Below are 17420 nucleotides of genomic sequence, written 5' to 3'. Positions count from 1 at the left end.
TGATTGATCTTGGTGAACAGACGAACAAAGGTAGCTAGCCTGGCTAGCTGCTTGATGTATTCCGCCGCCGGACGCTCGTATACGACGCAACCAAGACACGCGCACGCGACCACAGAAGACTCGATGGGTTATAGCAACAGGAGCGTGTCGTTCCTGAGATTTTTTTATGGCGGCTGCTGCAAATCAGCCAGTTGATTTTCTACGAAAATCATCCGCCTCAATAGCCGTCCGATCAACTGTTGATGGCCGTTCAATCTCAGCAAGGCAGCTCGTGTCTTCTTCTCCTCTGAGCTCGTTCAGTTCGACACCCATGCATCTCCTCTGAAGACGGCAATGTCCTCCGCTGCGGCAAGGAGGCCCTGCTGCTGCATGTGCGCTAGCCGAGACATGAGCCAGAGCATCTCCCTCAAATCCGGCGGCCGCCACCGCCGTGCTGCGTTGCAACACCACCAGTGCTGCGGCGGACGGAGCCACCGGCGACTTCTGCATTGCAGCACCAGGAGCCAACAGGGGCTGCTCCGTGGCAACACCGAGCGCGACGCCTCCGGCGAAGCTTCATTGTAGCTCCGGCGAAAGCTTCAATGCAACCCCGGGGAAGTTTCATTGCAGCCCCGGCGGAGTCCGTTCCATCCCCATCACAGCTTCAACGACCCGGTGGCGCTGCAATGCAGCCCGGGCGGCGCTCCAATGCAAACACCGGCAACCCCGACGACGCTGCATCGGAGCCCCGGCGACGCTACGTAGAAACATCGGCTTCCCTAGCGACGCGGCATACCAACACCGGCGACCCCGGCGACGCGCCTTAGCAACACCAGCGACCACCCGGGCGCTGCAATGCAGCACCGGTGGCCCTGACGACTCAGCATCGACAAGCCCCTCGCTGCGGCACCCGCAGCCCGCTTGAAGCACACGCAGCGGCATCGTTGCAGATCGTCGGCACGTAACTTTCCCCCGCCTGCGGCAACTACGCCCATCGTGCTTTGGCTTGCAGCAGCGGTTGGTGTTTGTGGCGGGATGCGCACCGGCCCCCATGGTTGGAAGCAACGGTGGTCAGCCATTGGGTCGAGCCCTTTTCTTCCCCGTCAAGCCTGTGAATAATGAGAAAGAGGGGATGGGGAACGATGAAGAAGACGAGGAAGGGAGAGGATAAGGCTCGGATGGACAGTGGTGAGTGGCCCCGCATGCTACGCGTCTATTGGGAGAGGTAGCGCACGCGCCTGAGACCGGCGCCGCACGATCGGCTTTGATCGGACGGCTCGCTACGCGGTTTACGCGAGCCAAACATCAGCCGATTTAAAACAAACGATTTCCTTTTTTTATTGCTTTGATCTGGGTTACAATTACAAGGGGTAGATTACATTGTTTATTTATATTAGTCCAAGTCTAGCTACACCTAACCTAGTTGGTGATTGATTCCAAACCGTGCCGGACTGGAATAGCACATCGTGGTTAACTCTAACAAGTCTAAGCCGCCGAACTGTCTGCAGGGGCCAGTAGTACGTATAGTAGTATGAAAATTGTTTGGGCTGGGGGGGGCCCCGGCCCCCTCAGCTCACAACGTAGCTCCGCCGTTGACTGCATCCATCTCTAGAGTTGATGACCAACGCCGAACTCAGATATCTCGAATCTCCATTCGACAGCAAAACTCACACATGCAAATCTTTGGTTTTACTCACATAATTAATACTAACAGCATAGACTGTAATGTAAGTAGTATGAAGTAGTGTGATTCAAAAGATCAAACGTGACCTCGAAATTAATGGTGCAAAGTTGCAAAGGAGAGCCTAGCTAGAACAAGTCCATGCTTCTAAACTTTCAGGGCAGCAGGCAGCTTCAGTGCCTCCAGCTGCCGGACGAAGAAGAGTTTGCCGGTGGCCCTGATCTACGACGCCAGGGTTGATTACTGCTTGCAGGAGGAGCTTCTCCCCTCCTCTTCCTCTCTTCCTCTTCACGTTGCTCCTCTTCCTCACGCGCCCTTTGGATCCGCTGTTCCTCTTCCTCGCGCGCCCTTTGGATCCGCTGTTCCTCTTCCTCACGTGCCCTTTGGATCCGCCGTTCCTCCATCTTCAGATAATACGTCAGTTTCCGAGCAGTCTCCCGTTCACGTTTTCTTGACGAGATCAACTGGTTGATCCTTTCCTCCCTCTCTTTCGTCAGGCTGAAACTCGGCTTCTCGGCCTTGGACAACTCTTTCCTGGAAAGCATTCTTATGGTCCAACAATCGAGAGAGCCTCTTCTTCTCCAGCAAGTCACCCGCGTGGCGTTGATCGCTGAGCTCAGTCTCTCTCAGCTGCTCCTGCTCGTGGAGGAGCTTCTCTTCCTCGACGCGTTTTCGGAAGGCCTCCTCGATCAGTGGCGCTTCCTCCTGCCGTCTTGCCCTCTCCAAGTGATCCATTCTCTTTGCTAGCTTCTCCAGCTTCTTCTCCATCCCCTGACGCGACATTTTATAAGCTAGGTAACGCGATACAAGCTCCATGGCGCCTTGTTTTGTTACTTTTTGTTCTGTTTTTCCTATTTCTCTCTGCGCTCTGTCCTCTATTTCCTGACGGATCCTCTGCTGCTCCCTGAGCCTCCGTTCCTTCAAAAGCCTCTCCCTTTCTTCGTCTGCGGATTTCTTCTGAATGCTCAATCTCCTTGCCTCCTCTGCCTTTTCCTTTTCCAATATCTGACGCTCATAGTCTTCTTTACGTTTTTCAATGATTGATTTCCTTGCGAGAAGCCTTTGATGTTCTTTCTCCACCACTCCAGCAAGACTAATCGAGTCTTCACCGACTTCGGATGGCTTATGCACAGCTTTGTTTAGGGAATCAGCGAGGACACCAATAAGGTGACTAGCACCAAACACATCAGATTCTATCTCTGTGTTGCTGAAACGAACAGCTCCAGACAAATGGTCAACTTTCATAGCAACAAAATTGTGCTTGACGGCATCAACAGCGATCTTCTCCACGACATTGAAATCAAAGAAGGGGATCATTCTAGAGAGTGTATCAATTCTCATGGACTGGAAAACACGAGATGCCTGAAAAGGATTAAAAGAGAGTTGAGAAACATGTTTTATGATAAAGTGAATACATATTCGCAACAAAGAAAAGTGCATATATTATCGCTGGTGGGTCATAGCATAGGACCTGCTGTAGCACCCTCAGTGTAGTAAGCTTCTCCAATGCAGGTTGGTACTGCGATAACTGAATCTCCGGAACAGAAGGCGCAGCTGAAAGCTTTCCTCCGACGGTAGAAATCTTGGAAAGCAGAGGTTGCACTTTTAATGCTAGATCCAGAGGAAGGAACTCATGCTCCATAAGGTTGTATAGATCTTGCACTTCCTGGGAAGCACATGAAACCACACCGCTGGCAGCCAACTCAGAAAGAAGAGATGCTCTTGAAACCTGAAAAGTGAAGACGTACAAGATTTAACAAAAATAAATACATAATTATACTATTATGCAAAATTATCTTAAACTGGGAACAGTTGGAAGGCAAACCTGTTCTCTGTTCTCACGCTTGGAGTCAAAGGAGAAATTGAGAAGGTTGGCCATACGCGAGCTGCGCTCCTTTTCGTTTTCAAGCTCCAGATGAGATAGACCAGACTCATGGTCATAATATGGTGTAACAGAAAGTGCGGCGAGCAAAGCAGAAGACGCTAGTAACTGCAGATCCTTCTGAGTTAAATTCTTATTGTGACTCCTGTGCAAGTTGAAGAGCTCCAGCCATGCATATGCATGGTACAAGTAGTGACTCTCAGATGTCCAGAATATCTCAGTCAGCTTGGCGTAATACACGGCCAGGACGGATGGTTTTGGAGTCCTCTGAACCATGCTCATCAAGCCATGGATGTCCTCGACGGATCGGAAGGCTTCCTGGGAAAGCGAAAGCTCTGCATGGGTGGCTCGGTGGCTCCTTGTGCGTTAGTGGGTTGTTGATGTGCTTTTTTTTCCTACGGCTCATCTCCAAATTTCCTATGATATGCAGGCCAACCCAAAAACTCAGTGTGGGCCGCGTCCCACCCAGTCCACCCTGTAGCTCCGCCCTGGTTTCAGGCAATACAAAATGGATATACCTCTCTGCCTGCCCGCATAATTGATCTTCCCAAAATACTCGATGACCCACATGTCGATTTTCTCGGCTTGGTGAGGAAAGTATATGGGTATAAGTATTTCAGTTAGCCGAAATCGAGGATCCAAGAATAGTAAAATCTAAAATATATAAATTTGATTGAAACTTATGTTGAATAGTTACCCGAAATCGAGGATCCAAGAATAGTAAAATCTAAAATATATAAATTTGATTGAAACTTATGTTGAATAGGTACGAGAGCTATCCTTGTCCCATTTGGTTGTGGCCATGGGCTGCCCACCCAATGTTGCATGTCCGTCGCGGACTCCTCTACCCTAGCCCCATAGTTGGGTGTTCCCCATGGCAGATGATGTACCGCAGGAGCCATGGGGGCCACCGCCCCCACAAACAGTTTCTCATAGAGAAATACTATGTTATCTAAATATTACATGTTTAATTTATTCTTGTATAATATCTAACACTACATCATACTTTTCATCATATTCTAATGATTTTCGATACTATATGAATTTCATGTGATCGCTAGTACAAAAAAACTTGCTTGCGACGTGCGAGAAAACTTACGCGCATGATACACGTCAATAGTATCGCGCCACTGATAACTAGACATGCAACTACTAGCGGGTGTGATTCTGTCTAGTCGCCACTGGCTTCGTCAAGTACTAGTGATATGCAGTTAAAAGATGTATGCCACTAGTAACATTTTATTCAATTTAGAAAAATATACCGTACTCATCTGTACAGTTGATCCATTTAGCCACAATACACCACACGGTCAGTATTGGTAACAGGGAGGCTATTTCCGACCATACTAGTGACGGAATGCAATTGTATCCCAAAAAAGGAAAGAAAAAACTCCATTTGGTGGTGTCAATTTTACCGGCCTTTTGTACACACGTTCCTATCTCAATATCGATACAAATGATCTACTCGCTCCCCCTGTGATTTCAATTTGAAGAGGTGACCACACACAACGACAGCTGCACGCTTAAGATGTTTTGGATATTTCGATATGTACTACTATATATACCGACTGAAATGAACCGGCAAACACACTAAGACGCAGCTACATACATCTGATTCACATAAAAGTTAGAGCATCTTATAATTCGGAATTAACCACAGCTAGCAGCTCTTCTGACTCGTTTCCACATTACTGCATCCAGTGGCGGAGCTAGACAAAAATGTCTGGGGGTGCCAAAAGACAAAAAAAATCTATAGTGAGCAAGCGCACTTAGAGTAATTGCAAAGAAAGCACTGCTACGGAGAGAACAATTTATAATATGTATCCTCCAATTCAATCAACCACTGACCAACCGGGAGAGAAAATTATAGCGCTATCACACACACAAAAAAAGAAAACACTTTATAATGTCGTCGCCACCGTTTCAAACGCAGAGCTCTTCCTAACCTCCTCGCCGTATCCTCAACAAAGTCCGGGCGGCGTCGAGGGCTCGAGGCTGGCCATTGCGGCGTCATCGGCTGGTAGCCGAGCTGGTGAGTGAAGAGGGCTCGTTCGTTGGTACATTGTGCGTGAAGACGAGCCTAAGTCTTGTTGGCACAGACCCCGTACGTCGAGTAATTTCCGATGTACTTGTACAACACGATTAGTCGACCGTTGGCCGAGATACACGCGCGTCCACGTACAAACTAGCTGTCCAAGCAAGTTGATTGATCTTGGTGAACAGACGAACAAAGGTAGCTAGCCTGGCTAGCTGCTTGATGTATTCCGCCGCCGGACGCTCGTATACGACGCAACCAAGACACGCGCACGCGACCACAGAAGACTCGATGGGTTATAGCAACAGGAGCGTGTCGTTCCTGAGATTTTTTTTATGGCGGCTGCTACATATCAGCCAGTTGATTTTCTACGAAAATCATCCGCCTCAATAGCCGTCCGATCAACTGTTGATGGCCGTTCAATCTCAGCAAGGCAGCTCGTGTCTTCTTCTCCTCTGAGCTCGTTCAGTTCGACACCCATGCATCTCCTCTGAAGACGGCAATGTCCTCCGCTGCGGCAAGGAAGCCCTGCTGCTGCATGTGCGCTAGCCGAGACACGAGCCAGAGCATCTCCCTCAAATCCGGCGGCCGCCACCGCCGTGCTGCGTTGCAACACCACCAGTGCTGCGGCGGACGGAGCCACCGGCGACTTCTGCATTGCAGCACCAGGAGCCAACAGGGGCTGCTCCGTGGCAACACCGAGCGCGACGCCTCCGGCGAAGCTTCATTGTAGCTCCGGCGAAAGCTTCAATGCAACCCCGGGGAAGTTTCATTGCAGCCCCGGCGGAGTCCGTTCCATCCCCATCACAGCTTCAACGACCCGGTGGCGCTGCAATGCAGCCCGGGCGGCGCTCCAATGCAAACACCGGCAACCCCGACGACGCTGCATCGGAGCCCCGGCGACGCTACGTAGAAACATCGGCTTCCCTAGCGACGCGGCATACCAACACCGGCGACCCCGGCGACGCGCCTTAGCAACACCAGCGACCACCTGGGCGCTGCAATGCAGCACCGGTGGCCCTGACGACTCAGCATCGACAAGCCCCTCGCTGCGGCACCCGCAGCCCGCTTGAAGCACACGCAGCGGCATCGTTGCAGATCGTCGGCACGTAACTTTCCCCCGCCTGCGGCAACTACGCCCATCGTGCTTTGGCTTGCAGCAGCGGTTGGTGTTTGTGGCGGGATGCGCACCGGCCCCCATGGTTGGAAGCAACGGTGGTCAGCCATTGGGTCGAGCCCTTTTCTTCCCCGTCAAGCCTGTGAATAATGAGAAAGAGGGGATGGGGAACGATGAAGAAGACGAGGAAGGGAGAGGATAAGGCTCGGATGGACAGTGGTGAGCGGCCCCGCATGCTACGCGTCTATTGGGAGAGGTAGCGCACGCGCCTGAGACCGGCGCCGCACGATCGGCTTTGATCGGACGGCTCGCGACGCGGTTTACGCGAGCCAAACATCAGCCGATTTAAAACAAACGATTTCCTTTTTTTATTGCTTTGATCTGGGTTACAATTACAAGGGGTAGATTACATTGTTTATTTATATTAGTCCAAGTCTAGCTACACCTAACCTAGTTGGTGATTGATTCCAAACCGTGCCGGACTGGAATAGCACATCGTGGTTAACTCTAACAAGTCTAAGCCGCCGAACTGTCTGCAGGGGCCAGTAGTACGTATAGTAGTATGAAAATTTTTTGGGCTGGGGGGCCCCGGCCCCCTCAGCTCACAACGTAGCTCCGCCGTTGACTGCATCCATCTCTAGAGTTGATGACCAACGCCGAACTCAGATATCTCGAATCTCCATTCGACAGCAAAACTCACACATGCAAATCTTTGGTTTTACTCACATAATTAATACTAACAGCATAGACTGTAATGTAAGTAGTATGAAGTAGTGTGATTCAAAAGATCAAACGTGACCTCGAAATTAATGGTGCAAAGTTGCAAAGGAGAGCCTAGCTAGAACAAGTCCATGCTTCTAAACTTTCAGGGCAGCAGGCAGCTTCAGTGCCTCCAGCTGCCGGACGAAGAAGAGTTTGCCGGTGGCCCTGATCTACGACGCCAGGGTTGATTACTGCTTGCAGGAGGAGCTTCTCCCCTCCTCTTCCTCTCTTCCTCTTCACGTTGCTCCTCTTCCTCACGCGCCCTTTGGATCCGCTGTTCCTCTTCCTCGCGCGCCCTTTGGATCCGCTGTTCCTCTTCCTCACGTGCCCTTTGGATCCGCCGTTCCTCCATCTTCAGATAATACGTCAGTTTCCGAGCAGTCTCCCGTTCACGTTTTCTTGACGAGATCAACTGGTTGATCCTTTCCTCCCTCTCTTTCGTCAGGCTAAGAAACTCGGCTTCTCGGCCTTGGACAACTCTTTCCTGGAAAGCATTCTTATGGTCCAACAATCGAGAGAGCCTCTTCTTCTCCAGCAAGTCACCCGCGTGGCGTTGATCGCTGAGCTCAGTCTCTCTCAGCTGCTCCTGCTCGTGGAGGAGCTTCTCTTCCTCGACGCGTTTTCGGAAGGCCTCCTCGATCAGTGGCGCTTCCTCCTGCCGTCTTGCCCTCTCCAAGTGATCCATTCTCCTTGCTAGCTTCTCCAGCTTCTTCTCCATCCCCTGACGCGACATTTTATAAGCTAGGTAACGCGATACAAGCTCCATGGCGCCTTGTTTTGTTACTTTTTGTTCTGTTTTTCCTATTTCTCTCTGCGCTCTGTCCTCTATTTCCTGACGGATCCTCTGCTGCTCCCTGAGCCTCCGTTCCTTCAAAAGCCTCTCCCTTTCTTCGTCTGCGGATTTCTTCTGAATGCTCAATCTCCTTGCCTCCTCTGCCTTTTCCTTTTCCAATATCTGACGCTCATAGTCTTCTTTACGTTTTTCAATGATTGATTTCCTTGCGAGAAGCCTTTGATGTTCTTTCTCCACCACTCCAGCAAGACTAATCGAGTCTTCACCGACTTCGGATGGCTTATGCACAGCTTTGTTTAGGGAATCAGCGAGGACACCAATAAGGTGACTAGCACCAAACACATCAGATTCTATCTCTGTGTTGCTGAAACGAACAGCTCCAGACAAATGGTCAACTTTCATAGCAACAAAATTGTGCTTGACGGCATCAACAGCGATCTTCTCCACGACATTGAAATCAAAGAAGGGGATCATTCTAGAGAGTGTATCAATTCTCATGGACTGGAAAACACGAGATGCCTGAAAAGGATTAAAAGAGAGTTGAGAAACATGTTTTATGATAAAGTGAATACATATTCGCAACAAAGAAAAGTGCATATATTATCGCTGGTGGGTCATAGCATAGGACCTGCTGCAGCACCCTCAGTGTAGTAAGCTTCTCCAATGCAGGTTGGTACTGCGATAACTGAATCTCCGGAACAGAAGGCGCAGCTGAAAGCTTTCCTCCGACGGTAGAAATCTTGGAAAGCAGAGGTTGCACTTTTAATGCTAGATCCAGAGGAAGGAACTCATGCTCCATAAGGTTGTATAGATCTTGCACTTCCTGGGAAGCACATGAAACCACACCGCTGGCAGCCAACTCAGAAAGAAGAGATGCTCTTGAAACCTGAAAAGTGAAGACGTACAAGATTTAACAAAAATAAATACATAATTATACTATTATGCAAAATTATCTTAAACTGGGAACAGTTGGAAGGCAAACCTGTTCTCTGTTCTCACGCTTGGAGTCAAAGGAGAAATTGAGAAGGTTGGCCATACGCGAGCTGCGCTCCTTTTCGTTTTCAAGCTCCAGATGAGATAGACCAGACTCATGGTCATAATATGGTGTAACAGAAAGTGCGGCGAGCAAAGCAGAAGACGCTAGTAACTGCAGATCCTTCTGAGTTAAATTCTTATTGTGACTCCTGTGCAAGTTGAAGAGCTCCAGCCATGCATATGCATGGTACAAGTAGTGACTCTCAGATGTCCAGAATATCTCAGTCAGCTTGGCGTAATACACGGCCAGGACGGATGGTTTTGGAGTCCTCTGAACCATGCTCATCAAGCCATGGATGTCCTCGACGGATCGGAAGGCTTCCTGGGAAAGCGAAAGCTCTGCATGGGTGGCTCGGTGGCTCCTTGTGCGTTAGTGGGTTGTTGATGTGCTTTTTTTTCCTACGGCTCATCTCCAAATTTCCTATGATATGCAGGCCAACCCAAAAACTCAGTGTGGGCCGTGTCCCACCCAGTCCACCCTGTAGCTCCGCCCTGGTTTCAGGCAATACAAAATGGATATACCTCTCTGCCTGCCCGCATAATTGATCTTCCCAAAATACTCGATGACCCACATGTCGATTTTCTCGGCTTGGTGAGGAAAGTATATGGGTATAAGTATTTCAGTTAGCCGAAATCGAGGATCCAAGAATAGTAAAATCTAAAATATATAAATTTGATTGAAACTTATGTTGAATAGTTACCCGAAATCGAGGATCCAAGAATAGTAAAATCTAAAATATATAAATTTGATTGAAACTTATGTTGAATAGGTACGAGAGCTATCCTTGTCCCATTTGGTTGTGGCCATGGGCTGCCCCACCCAATGTTGCATGTCCGTCGCGGACTCCTCTACCCTAGCCCCATAGTTGGGTGTTCCCCATGGCAGATGATGTACCGCAGGAGCCATGGGGGCCACCGCCCCCACAAACAGTTTCTCATAGAGAAATACTATGTTATCTAAATATTACATGTTTAATTTATTCTTGTATAATATCTAACACTACATCATACTTTTCATCATATTCTAATGATTTTCGATACTATATGAATTTCATGTGATCGCTAGTACAAAAAAACTTGCTTGCGACGTGCGAGAAAACTTACGCGCATGATACAAGTCAATAGTATCGCGCCACTGATAACTAGACATGCAACTACTAGCGGGTGTGATTCTGTCTAGTCGCCACTGGCTTCGTCAAGTACTAGTGATATGCAGTTAAAAGATGTATGCCACTAGTAACATTTTATTCAATTTAGAAAAATATACCGTACTCATCTGTACAGTTGATCCATTTAGCCACAATACACCACACGGTCAGTATTGGTAACAGGGAGGCTATTTCCGACCATACTAGTGACGGAATGCAATTGTATCCCAAAAAAGGAAAGAAAAAACTCCATTTGGTGGTGTCAATTTTACCGGCCTTTTGTACACACGTTCCTATCTCAATATCGATACAAATGATCTACTCGCTCCCCCTGTGATTTCAATTTGAAGAGGTGACCACACACAACGACAGCTGCACGCTTAAGATGTTTTGGATATTTCGATATGTACTACTATATATACCGACTGAAATGAACCGGCAAACACACTAAGACGCAGCTACATACATCTGATTCACATAAAAGTTAGAGCATCTTATAATTCGGAATTAACCACAGCTAGCAGCTCTTCTAACTCGTTTCCACATTACTGCATCCAGTGGCGGAGCTAGACAAAAATGTCTGGGGGTGCCAAAAGACAAAAAAAGCTATAGTGAGCAAGCGCACTTAGAGTAATTGCAAAGAAAGCACTGCTACTGAGAGAACAATTTATAATATGTATCCTCCAATTCAATCAACCACTGACCAACCGGGAGAGAAAATTGTAGCGCTATCACACACACAAAAAAAGAAAACACTTTATAATGTCGTCGCCACCGTTCCAAACGCAGAGCTCTTCCTAACCTCCTCGCCGTATCCTCAACAAAGTCCGGGCGGCGTCGAGGGCTCGAGGCTGGCCATTGCGGCGTCATCGGCTGGTAGCCGAGCTGGTGAGTGAAGAGGGCTCGTTCGTTGGTACATTGTGCGTGAAGACGAGCCTAAGTCTTGTTGGCACAGACCCCGTACGTCGAGTAATTTCCGATGTACTTGTACAACACGATTAGTCGACCGTTGGCCGAGATACACGCGCGTCCACGTACAAACTAGCTGTCCAAGCAAGTTGATTGATCTTGGTGAACAGACGAACAAAGGTAGCTAGCCTGGCTAGCTGCTTGATGTATTCCGCCGCCGGACGCTCGTATACGACGCAACCAAGACACGCGCACGCGACCACAGAAGACTCGATGGGTTATAGCAACAGGAGCGTGTCGTTCCTGAGATTTTTTTATGGCGGCTGCTGCAAATCAGCCAGTTGATTTTCTACGAAAATCATCCGCCTCAATAGCCGTCCGATCAACTGTTGATGGCCGTTCAATCTCAGCAAGGCAGCTCGTGTCTTCTTCTCCTCTGAGCTCGTTCAGTTCGACACCCATGCATCTCCTCTGAAGACGGCAATGTCCTCCGCTGCGGCAAGGAGGCCCTGCTGCTGCATGTGCGCTAGCCGAGACACGAGCCAGAGCATCTCCCTCAAATCCGGCGGCCGCCACCGCCGTGCTGCGTTGCAACACCACCAGTGCTGCGGCGGACGGAGCCACCGGCGACTTCTGCATTGCAGCACCAGGAGCCAACAGGGGCTGCTCCGTGGCAACACCGAGCGCGACGCCTCCGGCGAAGCTTCATTGTAGCTCCGGCGAAAGCTTCAATGCAACCCCGGGGAAGTTTCATTGCAGCCCCGGCGGAGTCCGTTCCATCCCCATCACAGCTTCAACGACCCGGTGGCGCTGCAATGCAGCCTGGGCGGCGCTCCAATGCAAACACCGGCAACCCCGACGACGCTGCATCGGAGCCCCGGCGACGCTACGTAGAAACATCGGCTTCCCTAGCGACGCGGCATACCAACACCGGCGACCCCGGCGACGCGCCTTAGCAACACCAGCGACCACCCGGGCGCTGCAATGCAGCACCGGTGGCCCTGACGACTCAGCATCGACAAGCCCCTCGCTGCGGCACCCGCAGCCCGCTTGAAGCACACGCAGCGGCATCGTTGCAGATCGTCGGCACGTAACTTTCCCCCGCCTGCGGCAACTACGCCCATCGTGCTTTGGCTTGCAGCAGCGGTTGGTGTTTGTGGCGGGATGCGCACCGGCCCCCATGGTTGGAAGCAACGGTGGTCAGCCATTGGGTCGAGCCCTTTTCTTCCCCGTCAAGCCTGTGAATAATGAGAAAGAGGGGATGGGGAACGATGAAGAAGACGAGGAAGGGAGAGGATAAGGCTCGGATGGACAGTGGTGAGTGGCCCCGCATGCTACGCGTCTATTGGGAGAGGTAGCGCACGCGCCTGAGACCGGCGCCGCACGATCGGCTTTGATCGGACGGCTCGCTACGCGGTTTACGCGAGCCAAACATCAGCCGATTTAAAACAAACGATTTCCTTTTTTTATTGCTTTGATCTGGGTTACAATTACAAGGGGTAGATTACATTGTTTATTTATATTAGTCCAAGTCTAGCTACACCTAACCTAGTTGGTGATTGATTCCAAACCGTGCCGGACTGGAATAGCACATCGTGGTTAACTCTAACAAGTCTAAGCCGCCGAACTGTCTGCAGGGGCCAGTAGTACGTATAGTAGTATGAAAATTGTTTGGGCTGGGGGGGCCCCGGCCCCCTCAGCTCACAACGTAGCTCCGCCGTTGACTGCATCCATCTCTAGAGTTGATGACCAACGCCGAACTCAGATATCTCGAATCTCCATTCGACAGCAAAACTCACACATGCAAATCTTTGGTTTTACTCACATAATTAATACTAACAGCATAGACTGTAATGTAAGTAGTATGAAGTAGTGTGATTCAAAAGATCAAACGTGACCTCGAAATTAATGGTGCAAAGTTGCAAAGGAGAGCCTAGCTAGAACAAGTCCATGCTTCTAAACTTTCAGGGCAGCAGGCAGCTTCAGTGCCTCCAGCTGCCGGACGAAGAAGAGTTTGCCGGTGGCCCTGATCTACGACGCCAGGGTTGATTACTGCTTGCAGGAGGAGCTTCTCCCCTCCTCTTCCTCTCTTCCTCTTCACGTTGCTCCTCTTCCTCACGCGCCCTTTGGATCCGCTGTTCCTCTTCCTCGCGCGCCCTTTGGATCCGCTGTTCCTCTTCCTCACGTGCCCTTTGGATCCGCCGTTCCTCCATCTTCAGATAATACGTCAGTTTCCGAGCAGTCTCCCGTTCACGTTTTCTTGACGAGATCAACTGGTTGATCCTTTCCTCCCTCTCTTTCGTCAGGCTGAAACTCGGCTTCTCGGCCTTGGACAACTCTTTCCTGGAAAGCATTCTTATGGTCCAACAATCGAGAGAGCCTCTTCTTCTCCAGCAAGTCACCCGCGTGGTGTTGATCGCTGAGCTCAGTCTCTCTCAGCTGCTCCTGCTCGTGGAGGAGCTTCTCTTCCTCGACGCGTTTTCGGAAGGCCTCCTCGATCAGTGGCGCTTCCTCCTGCCGTCTTGCCCTCTCCAAGTGATCCATTCTCTTTGCTAGCTTCTCCAGCTTCTTCTCCATCCCCTGACGCGACATTTTATAAGCTAGGTAACGCGATACAAGCTCCATGGCGCCTTGTTTTGTTACTTTTTGTTCTGTTTTTCCTATTTCTCTCTGCGCTCTGTCCTCTATTTCCTGACGGATCCTCTGCTGCTCCCTGAGCCTCCGTTCCTTCAAAAGCCTCTCCCTTTCTTCGTCTGCGGATTTCTTCTGAATGCTCAATCTCCTTGCCTCCTCTGCCTTTTCCTTTTCCAATATCTGACGCTCATAGTCTTCTTTACGTTTTTCAATGATTGATTTCCTTGCGAGAAGCCTTTGATGTTCTTTCTCCACCACTCCAGCAAGACTAATCGAGTCTTCACCGACTTCGGATGGCTTATGCACAGCTTTGTTTAGGGAATCAGCGAGGACACCAATAAGGTGACTAGCACCAAACACATCAGATTCTATCTCTGTGTTGCTGAAACGAACAGCTCCAGACAAATGGTCAACTTTCATAGCAACAAAATTGTGCTTGACGGCATCAACAGCGATCTTCTCCACGACATTGAAATCAAAGAAGGGGATCATTCTAGAGAGTGTATCAATTCTCATGGACTGGAAAACACGAGATGCCTGAAAAGGATTAAAAGAGAGTTGAGAAACATGTTTTATGATAAAGTGAATACATATTCGCAACAAAGAAAAGTGCATATATTATCGCTGGTGGGTCATAGCATAGGACCTGCTGCAGCACCCTCAGTGTAGTAAGCTTCTCCAATGCAGGTTGGTACTGCGATAACTGAATCTCCGGAACAGAAGGCGCAGCTGAAAGCTTTCCTCCGACGGTAGAAATCTTGGAAAGCAGAGGTTGCACTTTTAATGCTAGATCCAGAGGAAGGAACTCATGCTCCATAAGGTTGTATAGATCTTGCACTTCCTGGGAAGCACATGAAACCACACCGCTGGCAGCCAACTCAGAAAGAAGAGATGCTCTTGAAACCTGAAAAGTGAAGACGTACAAGATTTAACAAAAATAAATACATAATTATACTATTATGCAAAATTATCTTAAACTGGGAACAGTTGGAAGGCAAACCTGTTCTCTGTTCTCACGCTTGGAGTCAAAGGAGAAATTGAGAAGGTTGGCCATACGCGAGCTGCGCTCCTTTTCGTTTTCAAGCTCCAGATGAGATAGACCAGACTCATGGTCATAATATGGTGTAACAGAAAGTGCGGCGAGCAAAGCAGAAGACGCTAGTAACTGCAGATCCTTCTGAGTTAAATTCTTATTGTGACTCCTGTGCAAGTTGAAGAGCTCCAGCCATGCATATGCATGGTACAAGTAGTGACTCTCAGATGTCCAGAATATCTCAGTCAGCTTGGCGTAATACACGGCCAGGACGGATGGTTTTGGAGTCCTCTGAACCATGCTCATCAAGCCATGGATGTCCTCGACGGATCGGAAGGCTTTCTGGGAAAGCGAAAGCTCTGCAGCAACCTTCAGTTGCTCAACCCTGGTGTCAAGGTACAGCTGACAGCTCTCAGGGGCGGTCAGATCAGGACGATCTCGATATGATCTGTTCAGATTTGCAAGATGGTTTCTGACCATCTCACACAGCCGACGGAACTCGGTGGATCTCTTATACTGCTTGCAGAACTGAAAGGCCTTGTGCGCAGCCATGGCATACAGCGCTTCGAGCTTGGAGTTGTTCCTCAGCACCTCCAGCACCGTCCTGTACGTCTCCCACAGGAACTTGAGCCACGGGGTGTCAGAGTCAGACCGGTCCTTCCCGCTAACGTAGCTGAGCATCAGGTCCTCCGGTGCTTCCAGGTCATGGACATCCGGAGCCTGTGCCTGGTGATCCATGGCGGCTTCCTCGGCCTTCTTGCTGGACAGCTGCATGAAGTGTTTGACGACCTCCTCCAGAGACGACACGTTGTTGAGCTGCTGCTGGCAGACGATTCTGGAGTACTGGATGAGGCCGTCCTTGGCGAACCTGCCCTTCCTCAGATCCACGCACAGCTCCACGTACCTCATCATGGCCTGCTCGAGAGGCTTCTGCCATGACCGGCATCTTCTCGACGTGATGAGGTCGTGCAGCGCCTCCAGCGCCGCCTGCTTCTGCCCGACGTGGATCAGCTCCTCCACCCTCTTCAGGGCGCTCTCGGGCCTCGCGAAGATCGTCGACATGGTTGGCGCGCGGGGAGGGGGGGGATCGCCGGAGACGGAGGGCGGCGGAAGCTTGGGCGCGGGAGGCGGCGGCGGCGAGGCGTAGGGTTGCGTGGGGTGCGAACCGCGATGGGGTGGAGAGACAAATAAGGTGCGGGAGTATTGGAGGAATTTGTCGCTGCCACGTCTCCGTTCGTTTCGCGGGTGATCGGGCCCCTGTGGACCGTCCGATGGGAGAACGAGCGGCTGGTATCGCGTCGTGTCTCTTCTAGTCCCGGTCCGGTCCAGAGGCGGTGCTGGCGATCGACAACTGCACGGCGTACTTTGGCTGGAAACAGGAGGCGGTTTGAGCAAAACCCACGGCCAAGTTTGGGTGCATCGTTTTGTTTTCTTGAAAACACCCTCACCCTGATACACGGCGTTGATCGCCTCCGCGGCCGCTTGATCCGACCACTCACGGCGTAACTCCCTCCCACGCGCCCAAGCCCCACGCAGACTCACCCAACGGGCTTGCAACATGGGTTATGTTGCAAACTCTTGAGCGTAGGGCTTATGTTGCAGACTTAGCCCAACCAATTTACAATTACAATACTAATAAAGCACCTATTGTTTCTGGTGGTACGTCATTTAATTTACCCCATTAGTTGACAAAATTTACCCATCAATGCCACCCGTAAGTTAGAAAACGATTCGGTTCCACCAAATTCGCCGCCGCTCTCAGATATTTAAAATGATGATGCTGAATATATAAAAGATGCATGCAGACAGCGCAGTGGCTAAAGCCTCTCTATTCTACCTTGGACACCAGGGTTCGATCCCCAGGTGCCACATATTTCCCCAACCTTTTTTGTCAGGCACCTTCCCCTACCCACCCAGTGCGCGTTAAGTGGGCCGGCCCGCAGCGCGTGACGCCTCTTTTTTTTTCTTTTTCTTTTTTGCATTTCGTCTTCTGCTTTTTTTCCTCATTTCTTTTTTTGTTTTTTTCCTTCTTTAAATTAATTTGATGTAGCGACCAGACCTCAAATGGCCTGTGCTGCTGTGCACCAGTGTCATCCCTGGATCAGTAATGCTGACACGCACAGTACAAATGGAGGATTTATAACAGAGTAGCAATCACACACTTATTACATCGAAAATCTCCGAAGAGATTAAGTATAAACATGGCTTAAGGCCATCTAATAACGATAACAGCGGAAGACTTGGAAGATAAGTGAGTCCATCAACTCCAGCGGCATCACTGAGTATAAGACCACGACCTAAGGCACCTTACTCGTCGTCTGAAAAGTCTGCAACATGAAACGTTGCAGCCCGAAAACGGGTCAGCACATAGAATATGCTGGCAAAGTAACACATAGAGAGCAATGAACAATG

General features: G+C 50.0%; 1 protein-coding gene and 2 pseudogenes across 1 annotated transcript; all 3 read right to left on the bottom strand.

Moving 5' to 3' along the window:
* Positions 1-1476: 1476 nt before the first annotated feature.
* On the bottom strand, positions 1477-6667 carry LOC141022548 (eukaryotic translation initiation factor 3 subunit A-like; annotated as a pseudogene).
* A 670-nt stretch (positions 6668-7337) lies between these two features.
* Positions 7338-9858, bottom strand: LOC109768696 (eukaryotic translation initiation factor 3 subunit A-like). The gene is made up of 4 exons (XM_073498806.1): positions 9807-9858; positions 9232-9623; positions 8878-9135; positions 7338-8768 (listed from the first exon to the last, which is right to left on the bottom strand). The coding sequence occupies exons 1-4, from the start codon at positions 9856-9858 to the stop codon at positions 7578-7580; spliced, it is 1893 nt and encodes a 630-aa protein (XP_073354907.1). The 3' UTR covers positions 7338-7577.
* Positions 9859-13225: 3367 nt separating this feature from the next.
* On the bottom strand, positions 13226-16070 carry LOC109768698 (eukaryotic translation initiation factor 3 subunit A-like; annotated as a pseudogene).
* Positions 16071-17420: the final 1350 nt, after the last annotated feature.

This window comes from Aegilops tauschii, chromosome 5 (assembly GCF_002575655.3).
Source record: "Aegilops tauschii subsp. strangulata cultivar AL8/78 chromosome 5, Aet v6.0, whole genome shotgun sequence".
Taxonomy (NCBI): domain Eukaryota; kingdom Viridiplantae; phylum Streptophyta; class Magnoliopsida; order Poales; family Poaceae; genus Aegilops; species Aegilops tauschii.
This window is presented reverse-complemented; position numbering and strand designations above follow the sequence as displayed.